General features: G+C 34.1%; 2 protein-coding genes across 2 annotated transcripts; both read left to right on the top strand.

The window, feature by feature from the left end:
* Positions 1-8,424: 8,424 nt before the first annotated feature.
* On the top strand, positions 8,425-10,952 carry LOC141342130 (uncharacterized). Its single transcript, XM_073846518.1, has 5 exons — positions 8,425-8,732; positions 9,116-9,157; positions 9,234-9,434; positions 10,101-10,148; positions 10,643-10,952. The coding sequence occupies exons 1-5, from the start codon at positions 8,450-8,452 to the stop codon at positions 10,681-10,683; spliced, it is 615 nt and encodes a 204-aa protein (XP_073702619.1). The 5' UTR covers positions 8,425-8,449; the 3' UTR covers positions 10,684-10,952.
* A 7,904-nt stretch (positions 10,953-18,856) lies between these two features.
* On the top strand, positions 18,857-23,170 carry LOC141342061 (uncharacterized). Its single transcript, XM_073846448.1, has 8 exons — positions 18,857-18,980; positions 19,783-20,112; positions 20,207-20,527; positions 20,794-20,856; positions 20,966-21,142; positions 22,598-22,645; positions 22,756-22,812; positions 23,002-23,170. The coding sequence occupies exons 1-8, from the start codon at positions 18,908-18,910 to the stop codon at positions 23,067-23,069; spliced, it is 1,137 nt and encodes a 378-aa protein (XP_073702549.1). The 5' UTR covers positions 18,857-18,907; the 3' UTR covers positions 23,070-23,170.
* Positions 23,171-24,013: the final 843 nt, after the last annotated feature.

The raw sequence follows: 24,013 nt of genomic DNA, 5'->3' as shown, positions 1-24,013 counted from the left end.
GAGTACAGATTTTGGATACTCTACCCACCTCTGCCTATAAGATGTTTATGATTTGGAATGTATGTAAAACTGATATTTTAAAGGTGTCTATCCAATGTTTCACAGCAGATGCTTTCCAGATGAAGTGATCTTTTACAGACATCTTGCAGACGTACATGTGCTATCTGGGTCCGTAAATAAAATTATTCTGACAGAAGAATTGCATGACTTCTGATCTTAATGTCTATTCCATCTGTATCATCTCAGTGAGCTTTTATGAGGTTATACACAGGGGCAGTAAGGCAAATTTGAATCCAAATCTGTTGTGATTAAAATATAACCAAATTTATAATAACCTAAAGGTCAAAGGTGACACTGCCAGTTTCTGAAATTAACAAATACTCTCCAGGAAGCTTGATTCTAATATATATGTTTCTCTAATTTCAGAGTGTAAAACTTTAGGCTCTGTCTATACAACACCAGGCTCTTCAGTGTTGCTGCCATGCTCTGAACATCCTCTACAAAACAGAACTGAACGAGTCACTTGGCAAGTTGTTAATGGCCACCAGTCAACAAATATAACCCAGTATCGCCCACCAAACAAGCCCTCAAACAGCACAGAGAAACGCCTGAAGCCTCTGTATGAGAGAGTGAGACAACTAGCGAACGGATCTGTGTTTATAAGGGATGTAGTCCACATTGATGAATTGTGGTATCGGTGCAGAGTGAATGAAAAAATCTGCTATGAAGTACAGCTGCTTTTGAAAGGTGTGTTTGAATGCAATATTTCTAACCCTGTAAAGTCTAAATGCAATGAATTTATATCTTGGATGGCCTGAGGGTGAGCATAAGACTGCAACATAACAAAATCTGAAAATACTTGAAATTTTAAACACTTTCCACAATACAAATACCTGAATTCATGTGTATGATTTAAAAAAAAAAAAACACTCAGATTATGATATTCATTTATCTTTTCTTTAGTGATCACAGATGCTCCAACCCCAGCCGACAGTACGGTTGGTCAGACTAAAGACAACAACAGTGACGAGAGTGAAACAGTGATAACTGAAACAGTGACAAATGAAACAGTGACAACTAATCTGACAGTAGTAGTGATGACCACAATAGTGTCTCTGTGTGTCCTCATATCACTGACCATCTGTGTCATTCTTTATTTTAAAAAACCAAGACCCAAAATGGACAACCAAAGTAAGTCCACAACTTCTCAGTGAAAGACGTGAAATATAGTTCATATCATGCCATCATGAAAGAAACAGCAATTCTGTAACTTTAATGTCATTTTATGATAGTAGAAGTTGTTGATCATGTGGTAAACTACTTATTTTTGTATTCTTGTAGTTGAATTGAACTACCAGTCTCCTGTATATTATTCTGAAGTTTCAAGAGGTAAGTGATATTCATGGTAAGTCCTTACAAAATATATGCAATATATGTGATGAAGTATATTTAATAAAAGTTTTTTTCTTGCAGGGTTGGATGTCCCGTTTTATTCTTTAGTTCAACATAACACAAACCATGACCACCTGTAAGTTACTGCAATGCAATAGTTTGATCATTTATTTTATATCCTGAACTACATAAAAATATGTTAACAATTAAGCTGGAATAAAAGCACATCATATTGGTTTAAACTAATTTACATGCACTACTAAAAACTTCATAGTTCATATAAACACTCTCCTAACAAATATAATTCATGCCAAATGTAATACTGCAATTGCTCTCCAGTCTGCATTTCATGAATTGCACAACGATATACACTACCCTGCATGTAACGTCTATTGTTTTGGGCCTTTACTTTATGTACACATCTGCAAATGCTGACCACATGATTTTTTGAACTTCATATCCCAACAGCTGGTATGAAGAAACTGAAGCTCCTGCATGTAATCCAGACCACATCTATGACAATAGAGTGCTGTGAAATAAATGATGGTTGTAATGTTTGTTTGGTGCCATCATCATGAGTGTAATGACTCCAGCAAATTTACATAAATTATATAGTATTACTATGAAAATGTTTTTTCTATGTATCATTTTACCAAATAAAACAATTTACATGTAAATACAGTTTTATAGCCATGGATAGCTAGAAGACCTGGCTGCTATAAACAGTCTATACTACACTCTAAAACGTCTTTAAAAATATGATCCAGTGTACTTTGTAAATATGAAGGAATTTTCCACTTTGTGCTTTAGGGTTGATGGAAATGTCCATAAGCCTAATGGAAAATGTAACTGCATTGATCAGCATGCATACTGAGCATATGGTAAACAGAAACTTGCTTGCCATATTTGATTTATATGTAATGAGTTTATATGTAAAATCTGTTTATCATTTAAAGCAATCATGTCTCTTCAGAAGATTTGGATTAAATCACTTAATTCATATAAATGTATTTTTTTTTATAATTTCTTCAAGAACTTTTTTCAAAGGATGGACCTTTAGTGGAGAGACAAAACTCTCATAGGCTTTATTAAAAATATCTGGGTCAGCAATTGATGACAGAATTTTCATTTTTGAGTTAAGAAATGTAACAGGGTTGACAGGTTTTTTTTTTTTTACAGTTTAATTTAATTACAGTTTAATGACTTATGCTAATTTTTAATGCCATTATGACATTATAAAGTTTTATTGATTATAGGATAGTCTATTGCTGTTAAAAGTATCTTGATGGTAACATGGGTGTGATGCATTTTATGCACATATGCAAATGCCTGTCAAAAGTTTTGAGAACTTGTGTGTCTCTCAAAATACTAGAGTGTCCAGACACCTCTAATCTCTTAAAGGTCCCATATTGTCAAAATCGAAATTTCCTGGCTTTTTTCATGATAACTGAGGTCTAGGGGCTATGTAACTACCATATGAGTTTCAAAACAGTCAATCCACAGTAAACTGCACACAGCCTGCTTAAAGTAGCTGTTCATTTTCACGAGCCGCTGTGACTTCCGTAACGATGTGACGTCCGATCTACTCGGTCACCGCCTTCAGTCACCACCCCGAACACCAATCACATCCCACCCTCCTTTTGTCAAACCCACCCAGACAATATCGCGTCCATAACATTGCTAAGCAACAACAACATGGAAACTAATCTAGAAAACCCTGTTCAGTCTATAGATGTCGAAACTACATCGTTGCACAGGCTTCAGAACAACGTGAATATAAGAGACCAGAGGCACGTCAACTTCATCTTCTTTCACACAGCCATTCCGGAAAATACACGGATAATGTGTCCTATGATTTGTTCCGGAATTGTTTAATTTGGTGCATTCACAGTTGTTCTCCGGAATCTGTGCGTGCTTTACACACAACCCATAAAGACATGTGATGTTTGGATGTGAGATGTAATGCGACGCATATGTTTCACTAAACTGAAACTAACCTGAACAAACTGTGCTTCAGCGCTGATAGTGAGGAGCTGGCTCTGCCCGATCGCCGCTTCATTCCACTTTGCACATATTTTTTTGTCGTGAAGAGTCGCATGATAACGTGCATCATCACTACAACACTGCCTTTATGGTTCTGGCTTTTGTTCACACAGCGGTCGTTCCCGTAATTTTCCAGAATCAGCGCGCATTGTGAAAGGGGCTTTACTAAAGCAACAGTTATGTAGCTTACTGCATTCGGTGTTTGAAAAAGAAAAAACATTAATGATCATTCTGAAATATCCTGTTGAGTATCAGCAGGCTAGGCTCTCTCTATGGCTCTGGGTTCGGCCAGAGCCATACAGAGAGAGAGTTGCGACAACGGAAGTCCAAAACGCTCGATCGTCACGTGATACACGCAGCCCTCAAATAGTTCCAGGAAGTTCGTAGCGGGCAATTGGAATACATTGAGTTAGAGGGACAGAACAGCAATTTTTGGTATTTAATTGACAAAAAATGATTTATTGACATTATTTATAAAACAATGTATACGTAGTATATATATGTAGTTGTAATAGTGTTGGTTTTAAAAGATAAAAACCGCTAATATTTGAGGATTAATGTGGTTAGCGATCCGTACCTGCCTTGTTAACATATTTAAGGCTGAAGTTACCATGGTAAAAGTCCGTGTTTGCTATACAGTATAAACAACATTGTGGTCTTTTACCAAGTAATTCAGCCTTTATATATAACGTTAAATACAATTATTTCTATATGTGCGTGTGTTCTTACAGCTTGTATGTTAATCAAGTGCAATCACATCTTAATGTTTATTGTCGTTTTACTAATCTCATTGTAAGTGTTAAGTTTGTTGTCTTTTTTAAATTAATTCCAAATAAGTAAAGATATTTTAAGATTAAGTGAAAATGAATCTTGATTAAGGTTTTTGATTCTTGTGCACCCCTCAATTATTAATATCTAAAAATGTATTTGTAGTATATTCAAATTGAAAAAAAAATTAACACATTTTTACACATTAAATCATATATTTTATGTATGTTGAGTTTTGTTATGCACATATTTACAGAAATCAATTTAGACATTAATAATAAATTATAAACCAAGTTGTCCTTGAACAGTCTCCATTACAGTGGGAGTCTACCAGTTACATAAAGCAGAGTGAATCTATGGTTACTCTACTAATCTGGTGAGGAGAAAAAAAATTATGCATCAAGTTTTGTTCAATTTACATTTATTTGTATGGCACTTTTTAGTATACACATTGTTTCTAGCAGCTTTACAAATAAGAGCTCTGTTAACAGGCGTATCTGTTTTGCTGTAATGTCCATATTGCAGAAATGTTCTGAAATTAAGCTATACAAATCATGCAGTTAAGTAACGTCACGTAATCAGAAACAATGAACAGATTAAAGCATGATGTGATCATGTTGACTACAGTGCAAGGGCAATTTATCAGTTTTGTATATTTATTTAGAGTCTGCTTCATCTGAAGTCCTCTCAAGGGTTGACGTCATCTCTTCACAGGTGCTGGTCATCTGAAGTCTTCATAAAAAAACTGGATATAGTCAGCAGGAGCAATCTAAAGATTACATTGACAAAATGTTATGTAATCATACTTAGGAGCTGGCACTGTTTTACTTCAGGTGGTTCTTGTTCTGAAATCAGGATAGAGAAGGAGAATAACAGGAGAAATGGTTTTGTAGTTCTATAGTAGCTAAGACGTTTAAGTGTAAAAACAGTAATAACATACAGGTTTACAGTGACTACTGCTATAATACAGCAGTGGTATATATATATATATATATATATATATATAGCCTAGCATGATTCTGAAACGAAAATAGCTCGCCTATTTTAAAATTTTCATTCTCACTTAGGTCAATCAGCATTCATTGCAATAAATTCAGAACTATTAAGTAGCTCCCATCAGCAAAAATCCTATTTAAAAGCCTTAATTACACAATGATGGATGAAACTGCACGGACATAATGCATAACATCCCGTAAATCTACTAATTAAGTGAGAAATAATGTAATAATAATCTGTTTTAATGCACAAGTTAAATTGATTAGCTGTGCTGATAGTATACAGTTTTGTTCTGTAAATGTCTTACCGTTTAAAAGTTGATCACAGCGGTCTCTTCTGCTGCATCTCTACGGCGCTGATATTATTAGCGCGAACTTCCGGGAACTATTGAGCGTCTCCACGATCCGCCATTGCTGTAAAAAAATGGTCCATTGGCGTCAACGGAGTTGTCGCAACTCTCTCTCTGTATGGCTCTGGGTTCGGCTACAACGATACATGACCGTAGTTACCTGTGATTGGCCTGGCTGTGCGTCACTCAGAAAACAACAGGCCAATCAGAAGAGAGGCTCATGAATATTAACTAGATGGGCCAAAATCGACCTGTTTTTGACAGAGCTCCTAAAAAAGGAGCTGTAAAAATATATTGAGATGGATTTTGGCACTTATACTGCAAATATATATTCTTAAAGACATCAACAACTAAAATAAACCTCCAGAAATGTGTACAATATGGGACTTTTAAGGGCTTGACCTTTCCAAACCTCGCTCACATTATGATTTTCCCTCAGATTAGTCACATACAAACACACACATACACACACACACAAAATGTTCCCATGCCTGTGGCCTGAAATGGGCTCCAGAATCTTTGTGATCATCCTCAGCTCTGAAGATAAAAATAATAATGATGATGATGATGATGATGATGATGATGATGACGACGACTGTATGATCATTTCCGCATAACGTCTATCCTTAACAGCAACCTACAGAGCAGTTCCTGCTAAAAACTGAGACAGGAATCTATGGAATGGGGTGTGAATGAGAGCTGCCCGTTAATTAAGTAAATACCAGGAAAAGGTTTGACACTTCATTCCTGGACACAGAGTAACATCAGTCCTGCTAAAATAAACAGTCAATATAGATGATGAAACTCCAGTGCCATGTCACATCACAGTAATTATAAATCAGATGTACAGTCTTTTTATCCATAGAACAGTACAACAGCTTTTCACACACTTTGAAACAACTGATAGTTTTACTGTTAGTAAGTCAAATAGATTTCATACATGGCTTTGTTATTCATCTAGACATATGTTCCACCTTAGAGAGCCTTTTAAGAAGAGACTTAATGCCCCCTTTAGTTTAGAGGAAATTAGTTTATATTAGTTAGAAACTAAATTGAGAATATAACTGACCTCAGCTGAAATTAGACCAATATTGAGACCAATATATTTTAATTTAGCTGAGGTAAATTGGTTTATGTTTTTATCACTTATGGTTTATTTAGATATGTGTTAAGAGATGCTGAGGGGAGATAAAGGATAAAAATGTCAGTTAGCAGGGGATATTCATGTAAAATATATATTTTTTACAGTGTAACAAAGCAAAAGGAACACAGGGAAATGCAGTTAATAGTCCAAAACATGCTTGTGTTCCTGTTTTAAGGCTCTTGGAGATGAGAAATCAAGGTTAAGAAAGGGGTATTTAATTATCTACTCCAGCTTTAATAGCTGTTTACACAGAAAATGTATTTCTTTAAATATGTTAAATAAATGATTTACACTGTTAGATTATCTTTAAATGGACTAACACATGTAGCTGTTTAATGATTTGAAATGTGTGCATTGTATGTCTCTGACATTTTACACAGATCACATTTTTACTTCAGCTCTTCAAAAAAAACTTAGAAAAAGGTCTTGTGGTCTGCGATTATATTCAGATGTTTTGCAGTGAGCTACTCAAAACTATCTGACACTGTTTTTAGTCTTCAAACTGCATTTTCATCCTCTAAATTTAATAGATTTCTAATACATATGCTATTATAAGATTTATAAGTTGACTTTATAAGCTCACTGCAGTATCTATATTAACAGAATTAGACCATATTTCCTACTTCCGCATTAAATTCAGAGTAACTGAAAACAGTGAAGTGAAGTGGCCTGTGCTCATATAGAGTTCGGCTGTCCTGCAGTGAGTGTCTGGATATGAAGAGTTTTCAGTTTTCACATTTCCAACTCCTGTACCTTTTAATAGCAGCTTTATTAGAATGCAAAGGTAAGTGTCTTTCATATAAAGTCAAATTCATTTAACCAACAAACAAACAAGAGATATGCATATTATCAGTATTCTGTAGGTGTGTAAAATGCAACACAAATGAGGCACAGACGTGACATAAATATTATCAATGTCATTCACAGGTTATGCAATTGTTGCTTTTTTGGAAATTTCTGTTGACCTTAATTCTTGGTTGTTGTGCTAATAAATTGGTTCTTTTTATAATCTGTAAAACTTAATGTTTTAACACATTTGTTTTAATAAACTAATAAATAAATAAATAAAACAATAATAATAATAATAAATATCCCCCAGATTAACACAGACAAAAAAATAAATATAACTGACTGATATAAAAAATACAATTTGATATAAAAATCTGAATTTATTATTTGTATAGTATTCAAAAGGATCATTTCAGAAAATTACTCTCTTTACTGTAAAGCCTGTGGTGGTTTCCTGTCTTTCCATGTCTCATTTCTCTCAGCATGGATTGTTTTTCTTTTTAATTCTCTTTTAGCTCAAACAGTGAGACCCTGCAAGCAGGTTCATCAACTGAACATAAACTATGTTCAGGGCGACAGCATGTCTATTTCTTGCCTAACCACAACCCACCTGCTGCAGTCTCTAACAGTGAAACTGCGCAAGACCAACCAAGATAAAGACATCCTCATGTATCCAGACATCTCTCCTGTATCAGAGCACCAGAGATGGTCTGTGAGGAATGATGATGGAAATGTTACACTTGATCTGAAAGACATCAGATTATCCGATGATGGCCTTTATGACTGTCAGGTCTACAAGGATCAGGACTGCCTTTATGCAACTCAATTTAACCTGATGGTCAGAGGTGAGAATGCAAATTTTTCAAACAAGCTGATAATCACAATTGGAGAGCCATATACATATATAATGTGACTAGTACTGTGTTTCTCTGGTTTCAGAGTGCAAAACGTTGAATGCTGTCCATGCAATGCTACACACTTCAGTGTTGCTGCCATGCTCTGAACTTAACAGAACTGAACGAGTCGCTTGGAAAGTTGTTATTGGTCACTATCCAACAGACATATCTCAGTATCTTCCACCAAACAAGCCCTCAAGCAGCACAGAGAAACTCCTGATGCCTCTGTATGAGAGAGTGAGACAGCTAATAAACGGATCTCTGCTTATAAGGGATGTAGTCCACACTGATGAATTGTGGTATCAGTGCAGAGTGAATGAAAAAACCTGCTATGAAGTGAAGCTGCTGCTGAAAGGTGTGCTTGAATGCAATATTTATAACCCTATAAAGTCTCAAAGCAGACTCTCGGACAGACATTGATTAGATTGAAATTATAATTTTACGCTATGCTATTAAAATATGATTTGTGGTGATGTTTTAGTCAAAGTATTTTTTGGATTATTACAATATTACATATGATAAAGTATTAAAATCATGCTGTGGTGATTATAGCCTGTGGTTAAATTGTCTGTTTGGTAATAGTAGATGTGAATGTTTATACAAGCTTGTAAAAGGCTAATGTTTTTTTTATATCAGTTGGAAAACATTTGGGTTAACATTCGTATTACTGTCTAAAATACATGTATGAAATTTAAGATGCATTTCATACTGTAATAATTGTTTATATTTTGACTATAGGTTATAAAACATTTTATTCTTCCACAACATTGTTATCCACAGGTAAGACTGAATTCATGTGATTAAAATAATCTAATCAGACTGATTATGCATCTATATAATTTTATATTTTTTTTAGTGATCACAGATGCTCCAACTCCAGCCGACAATACGGTTGGTCAGACTGAACACAACAACAGTGACGAGAGTGAAACAGTGACAACTAATCTGACCGAAGTAATGATGACCACAATAGCGTCTCTGTGTGTCCTCATATCACTAACCATCTGTGTCATTCTTTATTTTTTAAGAAAACAAAGGAGCAAATTCAACAGCCAAAGTAAGCCCACAGCTGAAGACCTGAAAGTTTAACACTGCTGCTAATTTAACAGCATATCATAAATCATAAGAAAAGTGTCACAAGGAGGGTCAGAGACGTGCGGATCCATTTGCAGCATTTAATGAGAATAAACAAACACCAAACAAACACTAAGAGGCAGGCAGAAATCGTGGTCAAAACAGGCAGAAAGGTCGGGGCTGGCAGCGAGAATCAAAACACGGGAAGGAGTCCAGGAATCAAAAACACAGGAAATCAAACACGGGAATAAACGCTCGGAAATAATGACCAGATGGAACAATAAGACTTCGCAAGGTGGCTGTGTGTGTCAGTGGCTTAAATGCATGTGGGTAAATGTGAAACAGGTGTGTGCAGCAATCAGTGCAGTGGGAAACGAGGAGCAGCTGTGTGCAGTGATTGGTGCAGTGGCTTATGGGGATTGCAGTCCAGAATGTGTGTGCAAGAGTTCATGATGACAAGACGACCAATACGTGACAGAAAGAACCTGAAAATAGTTTATATCTTACATTTACTTATTTTGCAGTTGTTTTCTTTCAAATTAGTGATATCATGCCATCATGGTGATGAGAGTCCTTATGTTTGAAAAAAAAAAAAAAAAGAACCGTTGAACTGTTGATATGGTAAAGTACTTTTTTCTTTATCTTTTAGATGAATTGAACTGCCAGACTACTGTATATTATTCCAACATTTCAGGAGGTAAGTGATATTCATTGTAAATCCTTAAGCAAGAAGTGAATTTGATGAAGTGTATTTAATAAAAGTCTTTTACTTTCAGAGTTTGATGATCCGTTCTATTCTTTAGATGAAAATACTGTAACAATGACCACATGTAAGTTACTGCAGTAGAGTCTTTCATTTACAGCATGTCCTTAATTAGCCTACATACAAATATGTTAACAATGAAGCTGGAATACGTCAGATCAGATAGCTTTAGACTAATTTACATACTTCTAAAAATGTCATGTTTTAGATAATTCTGCATCACAAGATACTCTGTATGTAGCTTGCATTGCCATATATGTATATATGTGTGTGTATATATATATATATATATATATATATATATATATATATATTTGTAACATGGACACATGTATACTGTATGAGTAGCACACATTCTTAAATCTGCATGATTCAAATATTACTTTTTTTCTGGAATTAATTCATTTTTGAACATTTTCTCCCTACAGTTGGTTTAAACAAACAGAAGCTCCTGCATCAAACCAGATGAGATGTATGACAATATCAATTAATAATGAATTAATGTTAATTAATTTTGCATTTTGGTGTTGTTATTTTTTACATAAGTGACAATGTCATAATTTAGTCATTTAGCCATTTGTCACAAATGATATTACCTGGGAGAATAGAATCAATTATTGTAAAAAAGTATCACTGATCCATCGCTGTCTAAGGGAAATTGCTTAATATCAGTTGTCACTCTGCTTATGTGTTTTATCTCTGTTTTCATGAATGGCTTAGTATTACATAAATGCCTTTTCTATGTATAATTTGATCAAATAAAGCAATTTAAATACAACATTAATTGTGAGTGGATTTTATAGCCATAGAAGACTTGCTGCATTTGGACCAAATAATCATATGAACAGACTTAAGTGACATTTTCTGTAACTGTTAACAGTCCTTAAATAGTTCATTGCTCATAGTAAATTTTCATAGTTTATTTCAAGCTTGATAACTTGATAACAAAAGTGTGATGCATTTTTATACACTCATTCATATGAGAAACACAAATGGCAACTATTTTTCATAGAATGCCTTTTGGATTTTATTCGTTTTTTCTGCACCCGAAGTTTTCAAGACATAGGAGCAAATATACGATCAACAAATGTTAGATGGAGTGAGGCAGCACTGACCTTTTTTTTATATGTAACTGACATCAAGCACTGATCAAATTAAAGGTTTGTATTTTTCTGTAAGCTAATTCTTTCTTTAGTTTTAAAAAACATTTTTACATAGTTCACAAGACAAAACAACTGAGCTTTGGATGGATCTTCAAAATGTTTTTGTCCTTACGCAAGTGGTACTGCAAGCAAACTGAACACCAATATGAACCTTACGGCAACAAAACACTTCGTAAACATTATGATTTAATTTATTTCTTTAAGTGTGTTGAATCAATTATTTGCACTATTACTCTATATTGTTTTTCTAATGACAAAATCGTGTAGCTGTTTAATTTAATGTTTTAAAATGTGTGCAAAATGACATAATTCTTGACATTTTACACAGACAACATGTCCTATGTTGGCACTTCAAAAACAAAGGTAGACGGTCTTGTGGCTTGAGCTTATTTTCAATTGTTCTGCAGTGAGCTACTTTAGACTGTCGATGTTTCATATTTCCAAAGTTGAAAGGTAAAAGTTAATTAAACATGACTTCCAAAAACTCCCCATCACACGCAGACACGCACTGCAGGTATCTGTTTGAGGACAGGCCACAAGACTTTACAGATCTCTTGACACTTGGCACATATTTCCTACTTCTGCGTGAAATGCAGAGTAACTGAAACACTGTTGATTATACTGAAAGGTGCTGGTGTGGTGATCTGTACTCAAACAATTTAGCTATCCTGCAGTGAACTTCTGAAAATGATGGGGAGATTTAGGTCTTCATGTTTCCAACTTCTAAATCTTTTATTGGTGGCTTTATTAGAATGTGAAGGTAAGTTTTGTTTCATGATATCAAATTCCGGTAACACTTTACAATAAGGTTCATTAGTTAACATGAACTAAGAATGAACAATACATCACAACATTTATTACTCTTAGTAATTCTTATTTTCAACAATTAACCTGTTATTAAAAACAAGTTATGTTTGTTAACAATAGTTAATGCATTGTGAATTAACATGAGAAAACAATGAATGACTGTATTTTTATTAACTGACATTAACAAAGATTTATAAACAATATAATGTACCGTTCATTGTTAGTTTATGTTAGTTAATACATTAACTACTGTTAAAAAAATGACACCTTACTGTAAAGTTTTACCCAAATAAATTTAACGAACATACAAACAAGAGAGTCAGTTTACTTAGGTGTGTAAATGCGGCATGAGTATGGCATGAGCTTTTGCTTGTCAAGAATGCACAAAAAAATACTTAACTACTAGCAAGTACATTAAGTAGTACATTCTTTTTTTGTGCTAAATAAAATTTTAAACATTTATAGACTGTAAATACACTAATTGAAAGTATATTTCTACTTCAGTAGTACTTCTGCTTTAGTATACTAAAGTATTCTAAATACCACTGATATTTTTTTAGTGAATTGAAATAAAGTGTACTACCGCAAAAAAAAAACTATCATGTATTTCTTAAAAGTGCGCTTTGGATGATTTAAAAAATTGTTTAATATTAGTATATAGTTTTATATCGTTAGCCTAAGTTTAAATTAAATAGATTTATTTAAAATATATGAGTAATATAATAGTTATATACTTGTATTTTTCCCCAACTGTGCTACTTAAGTAATATAAATAAACTAATTAGATATTTTAGTAATTGCAATGCTTAAAAGTGTGCTACGATCGCTTTACATACAAATTTTAGTGGATTTTTATATACATATCACTATTCTATTTGGATTTTCATGAAAAATACAGTAGAAATATATTAAGATGTGTGAAGGGATTTTGTTTTACATCACAACAAATAGTTTTTGACAAAAGAGACACTTTTGAGAGTTTTGCTTGTTTGTATATTACATACTTGTGTACCTAATTATCCTTTCAATCTATGGGTGTTTACATTTAACTAATTTACATTTACAGTAATTTTAATCAAATGTATTATTCCTAACATTCAAGAAGTTCATTTATTAATGATGGAAAAGAAAAGCTTCATGAAGTGACTACACAGTGCAATTTTAGAATGTGTTTAGATGTGTACCAAAATACACAATTGAACAATAAGTATACTTTTATCATAGAGTACTTGAAGTGCTATATTTTTAATGTGGAACAAAGTGCTACCAGTTACATAGAAATAGTGTACTTGATTGTATTTAAGGACACCTTGAACAAGTATATCATATAAAGTGAATGTAATGTGAATTTTAAATGAATTATTTATTTTATAAATATATGTGGGGCATACATTATAAATACATTTTGTATATTTTCATTCTATATTATTCTTTTCTATTCTATATATTTTTTTTTTAAATAATTATTGAGTGTATTTTCTATGTATGATGAGTATACTTAAAAGTGTACGATGGTTTCAATTGTATTAGCCTACAAGTGGTAATTAAATACTTTTTAATTTTTTGTACAGAAAAAGTATGTTAAAAGCACATTTTAGTTCAATGTCCCAAAATAGCACAGTTGAGTACACTTAGATGTTCTCAAGATTATATTAAGAAATATTAAAGAATAATGTTTAGTATATTAAGTACAAAATTAGTGTGCGAAAATAGAGCAGTTTAAGTACATAATGTAAGTGTACTAAGTGTACGTAAATAAAGTATTTTTTTCCATGTCTTGGCTCTCTCAGTGCTTTAAGTCTAATTTATCTTTTCTTTTCTTTTCAGTGGCGGCACAGAGACCCTGCGAGCAGGTCTATCAGTTAAACTATGTTCAGGGTGACAGCATGTCTATTTCTTGCCTAACCACAACCCACCCACTGCAGTCTCTAACAGTGAAACTGCGCAGGACCAACCAAGATAAAGACATCCTTATGTATCCAGACATCTTTCCAGCATCAGAGCACCAGAGATGGTCTGTGAGGAAAGATGCTGGAAATGTTACACTTGATCTGAAAGACATCAGATTATCCGATGATGGCCTTTATGACTGTCAGGTCTACAAGGATCAGGACTGCCTCAATGCAATTCGATTTAACCTCAAGGTCAAAGGTGAGAATGCAAATTTATTAAACCGATAAATAATCCACAGGACATTAATGTAATAAACTTTATATGTTTCTTTGGTTTCAGAGTGCAAAACTTTGAACGCTGTCCATGCAATGCTACACACTTCAGTGTTGCTGCCATGCTCTGAACATCCTCTACAAAACAGAACTGAACAAGTTACTTGGAAAGTCGTTATTGGTCACCAACCAATAGATATATTAGAGTATCGCTCACCAAACAAGCCCTCAAGCAGCTCAGAAAAACTTCCAAATCCTCTATATGAGAGAGCGAGACAACTAGCGAACGGGTCTCTGCTTATAAGGAATGTACTACACACTGATGAAATGTGGTATCAGTGCAGAGTGAATGAAAAAACCTGCTACGAGGTTGAGCTGGTAATAAAAGGTGTGTTTAGAATCAAATATTTTTAACCCTAAAGTTTCAATGCAGACTCTCTGACATTGATTAGATTGACAGATTTTAAGTTAAACTATGCTATTAAAATGTGAGTTGTTGTGAGGGGTTAGTCAAATTATTTTTAAGGTTTAGATTAAAATTAGGTCATTTTGTGCTGATTATAGACAGTTGTTAGCATATCTGTTTGTTTGGTAATATAGCATATGTGAATGATTGTTTTTATACCAACTAAAACGTGGGTTAACACTGTCTATATATATAATTTTGTACGGTAAAAATGGTTTGTATTTTCATTATAGATAAAAAAGAAAATTCAACAACAATGAAAACACTTTCCACACAACAATTGTTGTCTACAGGTAAGACAAGAGCCTAAATTCATGTGTGTGATTAAATCATCTAATGTTCATTTAAGTTTATCTTTTCTAATGATCACCGATGCTCCAAACCCAGCTGACAGTCCTGTTATTCAAAATGAAGACAACATTGACACAAGTGCAGCAGTGACAGTTAATCTGACAGTAATAATGATCACCACAGTAGGGTCTCTGTGTGTCCTCATATCACTGACCGTCTGTGCCATTCTTAATTTCAAGAAACGAAGGAGCAAAATCAACAGCCAAAGTAAGTGCTACAACTGTAACTGTTTATGTGTGTTTTGTTTTTCCTCTACACTCTTAAAAATAAATGTGCTTTAAAAGGTTCTTCACAGCGATGCCATAGAAGGACCATTTTTGGCTCCACAAAGAACCATTCAGTCAAAGGTTCTTTAAAGAACTAACTCTTTCTTACCTTTTTTAAAATCTGAAGAACTATTTTTTGCTTTAGTGAAACAGAAAGGTTCTTTAGATGTTAAAGGTTCTTTATGGAACCATTTAAACAAAAAAGGCTCTTCTATGGCATCGTGAGGCAACTTTATTTTCAAGAGTGTGCTTACCAGTTAGGACAGAAATCTTATATTTTATCTTATATTTGCTCTTATTGCAATTGTTTTCTTTTAAACGAGTGAATTTATTTCATGTTGAGTAACTGTAAGATGTGCTTTTGCTATGTTAGTATGTCAGTAAGAGCAAGCAACCAAGTAAATGTATTTAAAATTGTAATGTTTTAAGTCTGTGTTACAATGAAATACAGCTCATATCATTGCATACTAATGTTGGAATGAAAGGCACATAGTAATACTCATTATGATGGATTTTTGTATCTTTTAGTGAAATTGAACTGCTGGTCCACCGTATATTATTCCAAGATTTCAGGAGGTAAGTGATATTCATAGTAATTCATGGTGCAATAAGTGTATTTGATGAAGTCTAAGTATTTTACTTGCAGGGTTTGATGATCCGTTCTATTCTTTAGATGGACATAACACCTGAATCATGACCACCTGTAAGTTACTGCAACACATTAGTTAAATCATTCATTTTATATTTGTCCTGCACTACATAAAAATATGTTAACAATGAAGTTGGAAAACGTTACATAAATTGGTTTGGACTTCTTTACGTGCTTCTTTACAAATATATATATATATATATATATATATATATATATATATATATATATATATATATATATATATATATATATATATCATTTATTTTTAAATATAATATTTATATTATTCTTATAATATTATAAACATATAATTTATTGACCAAATTAATTCATAAAAACTTTATCTCCCAACAGTTGGCCTGAACATACAGAAGCCCTTGCATGTAAACCAGTGCTTTAACATTAAAGCACATTAGTAATGCTTCTTTTTTTTTTTTTTACAACTTCGTAATTTCAACTTTCATGCTGTTTCTATAACGTAGCTGTTTTAGTGTTTTATCTCTATTTTTTATAAATGGCTTAATATTATGATTACTATGATAATATTACCCTCTGTATTTCACTCACTGCTTTTGACCCAGTTTTAATACAAATATGACAGCTATAAACTGATTTCTTTTTGTTACAGCTAATAGTAATGTCATTTTAAAATCCTCCTGTGTGATTTTGATGATCCAAATAAAGATTTTACTGTAGCTTGTCTTTTGAAAGAACATTGATTTTTAGAACAGTTAATTCATTGCTGTTAAATGATGATGCATTATGCATATGAGAGACAAATGGCAATTCTTTTGCAGAAGGACTCTTGTATTTTCTTATACAATTTCTTATTCTGTAATGTAATGTTTGTATACAATAAACATTTCTGAACAGACTTATATTTGTGTTTCAGTGTATGATTGAAGTTATTCTCTTTGTTGTATTTTTTCCTGTAACAGAAATTAAAATAATATGATATCAAATAATAGTTTACATATAAGAAAAACTGGCTATGTCCATTCTTACATTAAAAAAAAAAAGAATTAAAACACTTTTCTGAAAAACTGTCACATATAATGCAAAACATCAACATCGAAGGAAACATGAAGGAGAGGCCAAAGTGTAGCGGCTTGAGGGATTGAGGAGGAAGGCCATCAAAGACATGGAGGAGATGCAAGAACAGAAGGAGGCGCTGCGCTCCAAAGTCACGGTACTAGAGAATGAACCCATGTAAATGTTGTGACTGAGAGAGAGGATAATAGTGAAAGAAAAAAAAAAGTTTATTTTTTTTATTTTTTTATATACGTTAGAGAAAAATTATGTCTAGTTTGCTGCTTAGTGCATTATTCAGAATACACTATATGTGCATGCAAGAAGTCCATTATGTTATAGTGTATTGCTCATTGAGTCCTGCAGAGGGCAGTGTGATTTTCTCAAAATACTGGAGTGTTCAGACTGCTCACATCTCTAATCTCCTAAGGTCTTTATCTTTCCAAACCTCCCTCACAAACGATCTTTCCTTAAATCAGCTCCACACACTGCTCATTCATCCACATGTAGTGAAAAATAACTATCACACCCTGTTCATCACATCACATGCACATCCTGGTAATCACAGAAACTCCTAAATCAGTAAATCTCAACCTTTTGACTCAAAGGAGTGTCGATGTGGATAAATAATTAACCACAGTATATTTTTTGATTCCAGAACTTTCAAGAATCACTGTTTCAAATAACAGCGAAAAATTATAAAGAAAGAATCTTCAGTGCATACATCTGAGCTCTGATGATGATGATAATGAGGATGATGATGGATTGTATGATCATTCCATCATAACCTCTATGTTTACCAAGAGCCACCTATTCAGACTAGTTCCTGCTAAAAACTGAGAGAGGAATCTGTGGAATGGGGTGTGAATGAGAGCTGCCTGTTGATTAAGTACATAAAAGGAAAAAAACTGATACTTCATTTTTGTACACAGAGTTACTTCAGTCCTGCTCTAAAATAGATAATAGATGTGAAACTCCAGTCTTTTGTTTTTAACCCTTGAGCTTTAACTGCCACATTATCAGTTCAGAGCTGAAGCCACCTTAGGTGTGTTAAAAGAGGCTGATGAGAGATGAAGGACATCAGGGTATTAGTAGAAGAAATAAACATGTACATCTTTCCACAAATGTCCGTTAGCATAGAGTATTCTTTTTTTTTTTTTTTCCAAAGGGAAATGATCCAAAACTGTAATCCTACTTGTGTTCCTGTTTTACAGCTCTTAGAGATGGGAAATCAAGATTTAGAAAGGAATAATATTTCATTATCTGCTTAAACTCCAGCTTTTAATAGGTGCCTACATAGAAAGTTTTTTCTTTAAATATGTTGTATATGTTGTCTTTAAAACAACTAACTCATGTATCTAATTGTTTTAATGATTTACAATGCGTGCAAAATTCCACTTCTCTGACATTTTACACAGATCGCATTTCCTACGTCGGCACTTCAGAAACAACTGTGTACAGGTAAAAGGTCTTGCGGCCTGTGATCATGTTCAGTTGTTTTAAAGTGAGCTACTCGAAATATCTATGCGATGAGGTGTTTTCAGTCTTCAAAGTACATTTCCATTCTCTGAATCTAACAGCTGCTTTCTAATACATCTGCTATTATATAAAAAGTATATGACAGCTAAAAACTCCCTATTGCATACAGAAACTCACTGAACACCTCTATATGAGCACAGAATTAGACCATATTTCCTACTTCCGTATTATATTCAGAGAAACTGAAAACAACTGTGAAAGTGATGTGGCCTGTGTTCATATAGAGTTTAGCTGTCCTGCAGTGAGCATCTAAATATGATTAAGTGTTTTCAGTCTTCGTATTTGCAACTTCTCTATCTTCTAATAGCAGCTTTAATAGAATGCGAAGGTAAGTGTCTTTTGTATGAAGTCAAATTCATTTAACCACCATACAATCAAGTGGTATGCATATTATCAATGTACTGTGGGTGTGTAAATGTGGCACGGGTGTGACACGAATATTATCAGTGTTATTTATGTTACGTAATTGTTACTTGTTTCTGTTGACCTCGATCTTAGTTGTTGTGCTAGCAAATGGGTTCTTTTCTAGCTAGTGTGTAAAACTTACATTTTAAAGCAAGAAAGTGTGTCACTAAGGACAGTATTTGTTGTAATTATTTTGCCTTTGTATGTGTGTGTTTGTTTTTGTGACATATCAGGACACAAATTTGTGTAATAACATGGGTATGACATAGGTATTACAAGGAGAGGGTGACTTATGAGGACATTGCCCATGTCCCCACTTTTCAAAAGGCTTATAAATCATACAGAATAAGTTTTTTTGAGAATGTAAAGATATGCACAGTCTCCTGTGAGGGCTAGGTTTAGGTGTAGGGAAGGAGTAGGGTGATAGCAAATATCGTTTGTACAGTATAAAAACCATTACGTCTATGGAATGTCCCCACAATTCACAAAAACAAACATGTGTGTGTGTGTGTGTGTGTGTGTGTGTGTGTGTGTGTGTGCGCGCATGCAAAGACTAACATATTTATATAAAATTGTTATAAAAGTCAGTTTATGAATTTAACATTGTTATTCACTCGCAACCAAGATGATGAAATTTTCTTATTGTAAACCCTGTGGTGGTTTCCTGTCTTTCCCTGTCTCAGTTCTCTCAGTATGTCTCATTTCTCTTTTTAATTCCCTTTTAGCTCAAACAGAGAGACCCTGCAAGCAGATTCATCAGTTGAGCATTAACCATTTTCAGGGTGAAAACATGTCTATTACTTGCCTAACACCAACCCACCCGCTGCAGTCTCTAACAGTGAAACTGCGCGAGACCAACCAAGATAAAGACATCCTCATGTATCCAGACCTCTCTCCAGTATCAGAGCACCAGAGGTGGTCTGTGAGAAAAGATGCTGGAAATGTTACACTTGATCTGAAAGACATCAGATTATCCGATGGTGGCCTTTATGACTGTCAGGTCTACAAGGATCAGGACTGCCTTTATGCAACTCAGTTTAACTTGAAGGTCAAAGGTGAGAATGCAAATTTTTCAAACAAGCTGATAATCACCATTGGAGAGCCATATACATATATAATGTGACTAGTACTGTGTTTCTCTGGTTTCAGAGTGCAAAACTTTGAACGCTGTCCATGCAATGTTAAACTCTTCAGCACTGCTGCCATGCTCTGAGCATCCTTTACAAAACAGAACTGAACAAGTTACTTGGAAAGTCGTTATTGGTCACCAACCAATAGATATATCCCAGTATCGCCCACCAAACAAGCCCTCAAGCAGCTCAGAAAAACTTCCAAATCCTCTATATGAGAGAGTAAGACAACTAGCGAGCGGGTCTCTGCTTATAAGAGATGTAGTCCACACTGATGATTTGTGGTATCAGTGCAGAGTAAATGAAAAAACCTGCTATGAAGTGAACCTGCTGACGAAAGGTGTGTTTGCAATGCAATATTTTGTAATCTAATCTAATTAAGCACTGTCATATTGGCCACGAGTGCTGTTGTCCTGATTATCGTGTGATTTGGTCACAAATAATAACAGGTGCGCTAACATTTATACCAACAGCATGATTGCTTTTTCATGACAGATCAAAATTTAGTTTAGATTTAATCAATTTGAAACTTAATTACAGAATTAGATCTAACTCTAATATTTATATTCATTTCTTAAAGTAAAATTGTTTGAATTTTGATTACAGCTCATAGTACATCTAATTCGACGACGGAATTGGAAACACTTTCCACAACTTTGCTGTCCACAGGTAAGACAAGTACCTACTGTATATTATGTATGTGTATGTGCATGTGTGAGATAATCAAATGACCGGATATTTAATATGATCTTTTCTTTATTTATCACATATGTTCCAGACTCTGCTGAAAATGCCTTTAGCCAGGCTGAAAGCAACAGTGACAAGACTGAAACAGTGACAGTTAATCTGACAGTAGTAGTGATGACCACAATAATGTTTCTGTGTGTCCTCATATCACTGTCCGCCTGTGCCATTCTTTATTTCAAAAAACGAAGATGCAAAACCAACAGCCAAAGTAAGTCCACAACCTTAGCCCTGAAATATTAAACACTATTGAGTTGTCACTGTCAGAGCAATCACTTATTAAAAATGAGAGAGGAAGTGATGACTGTTATGGTCATCGGAACATATTATGTGAATATTATACTTCCTGTTATATATTTATCCTTGAGTCTAACTGAACAGTTATTCAAACGGAAACCAGAACCAGCTAAACAGCAGGCCCTCAATCATTTGCTTGTTTCAGTGGGGAAAATAATTATTTGATCTGCTGCTGACTTTGTACATTTCCCCACTGACAAAAAATGATCAGCCTATAATTTTAATGGTATGTTTATTTGAACAGAGAGATACAGAATAACAACAAAACAATCCAGAAAAACGCATTTCAAAAGTTATTAATTGATTTGCATTTTAATGAGTGAAATAACTATGTAGCCCCTTCACAAAACAATACTTAGCCAAACCCTTGTTGGCAATCATAAATGTCAGACATTTCTTGTAGTTGGCCACCAGGTTTGCACACATCTCAGGAGGGATTTTGTCCCACTCCTCTTTGCAGATCCTCTCCAAGTCATTAAGGTTTCAAGGCAGATGTTTGACAACTCGAGCCTTCAGCACCCTCCACAGATTTTCTATGTCTGGAGACTGGCTCCAGGACCTTAATGTGCTTCTTCCTGAGCCACTCCTTTGTTGCCTTGGCCGTGTGTTTTGAGTCATTGTCACACTGGAATACCCATCCACGACCCATTATTAAATAAGGTTAGGAGGTTCTTACCCAAGATTTGACATTACATGGCCCTGTCCATCTTCCCTTTGATGCGGTGCAGTTGTCCTGTCCTCCCATGTAGTTCTGGGATGATTCCTCATCATTCTCATGATCACTGAGCCCCAGACCAAGGGAGATTGAGTTATTTTGTGTTTCTTCCATTTGCGAATAATCACACCAACTGTTGTCACCTTCTCACCAAGCTGCTTGGCTATGGTCTTGTAGCCCATTCCAGCCTTGTGTAGGTCTACAATCATGACATCCTTGGACAGCTCTTTGGTCTTGGTCATGGTGGAGAGTTTGGAATCTGATTGATTGATTGTTTCTGTGGACAGGTGTCTTTTATACAGGTAACAAGCTGAGAATAGGAGCACTCCATTTAAGAGAGTGCTCCTAATCTCAGCTCAATACCTGTATAAAAGACACCTAGGAGCCAGAAATATTGCTGATTGGTAGAAGATCAAATAATTCACTCATTAAAATGCAAATCAATTTATAACTTTTTTAAATGCGTTTTTTTTTTTTTTTTGGTTGTTATTCTGTCTCTCACTGTTAAATAAACATACAATTAAAATTATAGACTGATAATTTCTTTGTCAGTGGGCAAATCCTTTAAGGATGTACAGTATGTCAGAAAGAAATATGTTTAAACATAATGTAAATTTTATGCATGATGGTAAAGTCTCTTTTTGTCTGTTATAGCACAGTTAAATAGCCGGTTCTCTGTATATTATTCCCATGTTACAGACGGTAAGTGGCATTCATGTTAAATGCTCAGATATAAAAAAAATATATAAATAAAAACGACAATTTACGTAACTGATTACAATCTTTTTTCCTTTTCCTTCTTTTTTGGACAGGGTTTGATGTCCCATTGTATTCTTTAGTTGAGCACAACACAAGAACAATGACCACCTGTAAGTTTCTGCAAAGTATTATTTGTATACACATGCTACACTGAAAACATAACTTATTTGAATGGACAAAATTAAACATCAGTTTGTTTAAACAATTTACACAGAATTTGCAAACAATACATTAACTGATTTTTCTTTAATAATGGCAGGTGGTGTCAAAATGATTTTTTGAACTTTATCTCCCAACAGTTGGCGTTCAAAAATCAGAAGATTCTGCATTTAAACCAGATGACATGTACGAAAAGATAACACTCTGAAACGGAGGTGTTGCTTCAATCGCATTTTTACATTTATGTCTTTTGACATCAAAGTTTAATTGAATAATTATATTGCATCTGTCTCAAATAATAATAAAGGAGAACATCTGTTGTACACAAATATTTATGGGTGTTATTCACTGAGGTTCCTTGTAATGCTGTTGTTTTCATAGTGTTTTAGTAATGTGAAACAAACATTGTCATGAGCTCTGACATCTTTAGTTCTTTCAAACTCAGCCTAAAGACGGTCAAAACAACAACAAGGCTTTTTCTCATAGCAGACAGGCTGTGACGGATTTGTTTTGTGAACCACAGTCGTAGCATGACACAGACTGATGATCTGATAACTGATCTGATGCAAGAATTAAAAAGTTAAAGATATAAATAGACATTACAGATTCCAGCAGGTTCTTATGAAAATATGAAGTATGAAAAGTGCATTCATCAGATACATTAAGAAAATAAACAATACACAGGTGTTGGGTGAATTTCTTGTGAAAAGATTTTTGCGGTTTTCTGTGTTATCCATCAGTGTCACATCAGCATTTTCATTATTCTTCTTAAGAAATCTGAGCAGATTTTTTATTATCATTTTTAAGTAAAAACATCTTTGGGGCACTACCAGAAAAACTGATTATAGCTTACCTTAAATACAGCATAGAGCACTCAATTTATTCCATTAAATGCTGAACCTTTTTGTGCTTTACAAAGCCAAGTGAAAATCCACACCTTAGACACACACAGAATATAGTATCACGGATTCGTGCCAATCTGTGGAATGTTATTGCTTAATATCAACTGTTGCACTATTGCTTTACATCACTGAAACTATTTTTAAAAGGAAGGGTCAGGTTCGTCACAGTGTTATGCCCTAAGGCAAATTTTCATGAATGACTTGTTATTACCGTGAAAATGCTTTTTTATTTATTTATCACTTAACAAAT

The sequence above is a fragment of the Garra rufa genome, chromosome 9 (genome assembly GCF_049309525.1).
Source record: "Garra rufa chromosome 9, GarRuf1.0, whole genome shotgun sequence".
Lineage (NCBI taxonomy): Eukaryota > Metazoa > Chordata > Actinopteri > Cypriniformes > Cyprinidae > Garra > Garra rufa.
Note: the sequence above shows the minus strand (reverse complement) of the source record. Positions and strands in the feature narration are given on the sequence as shown.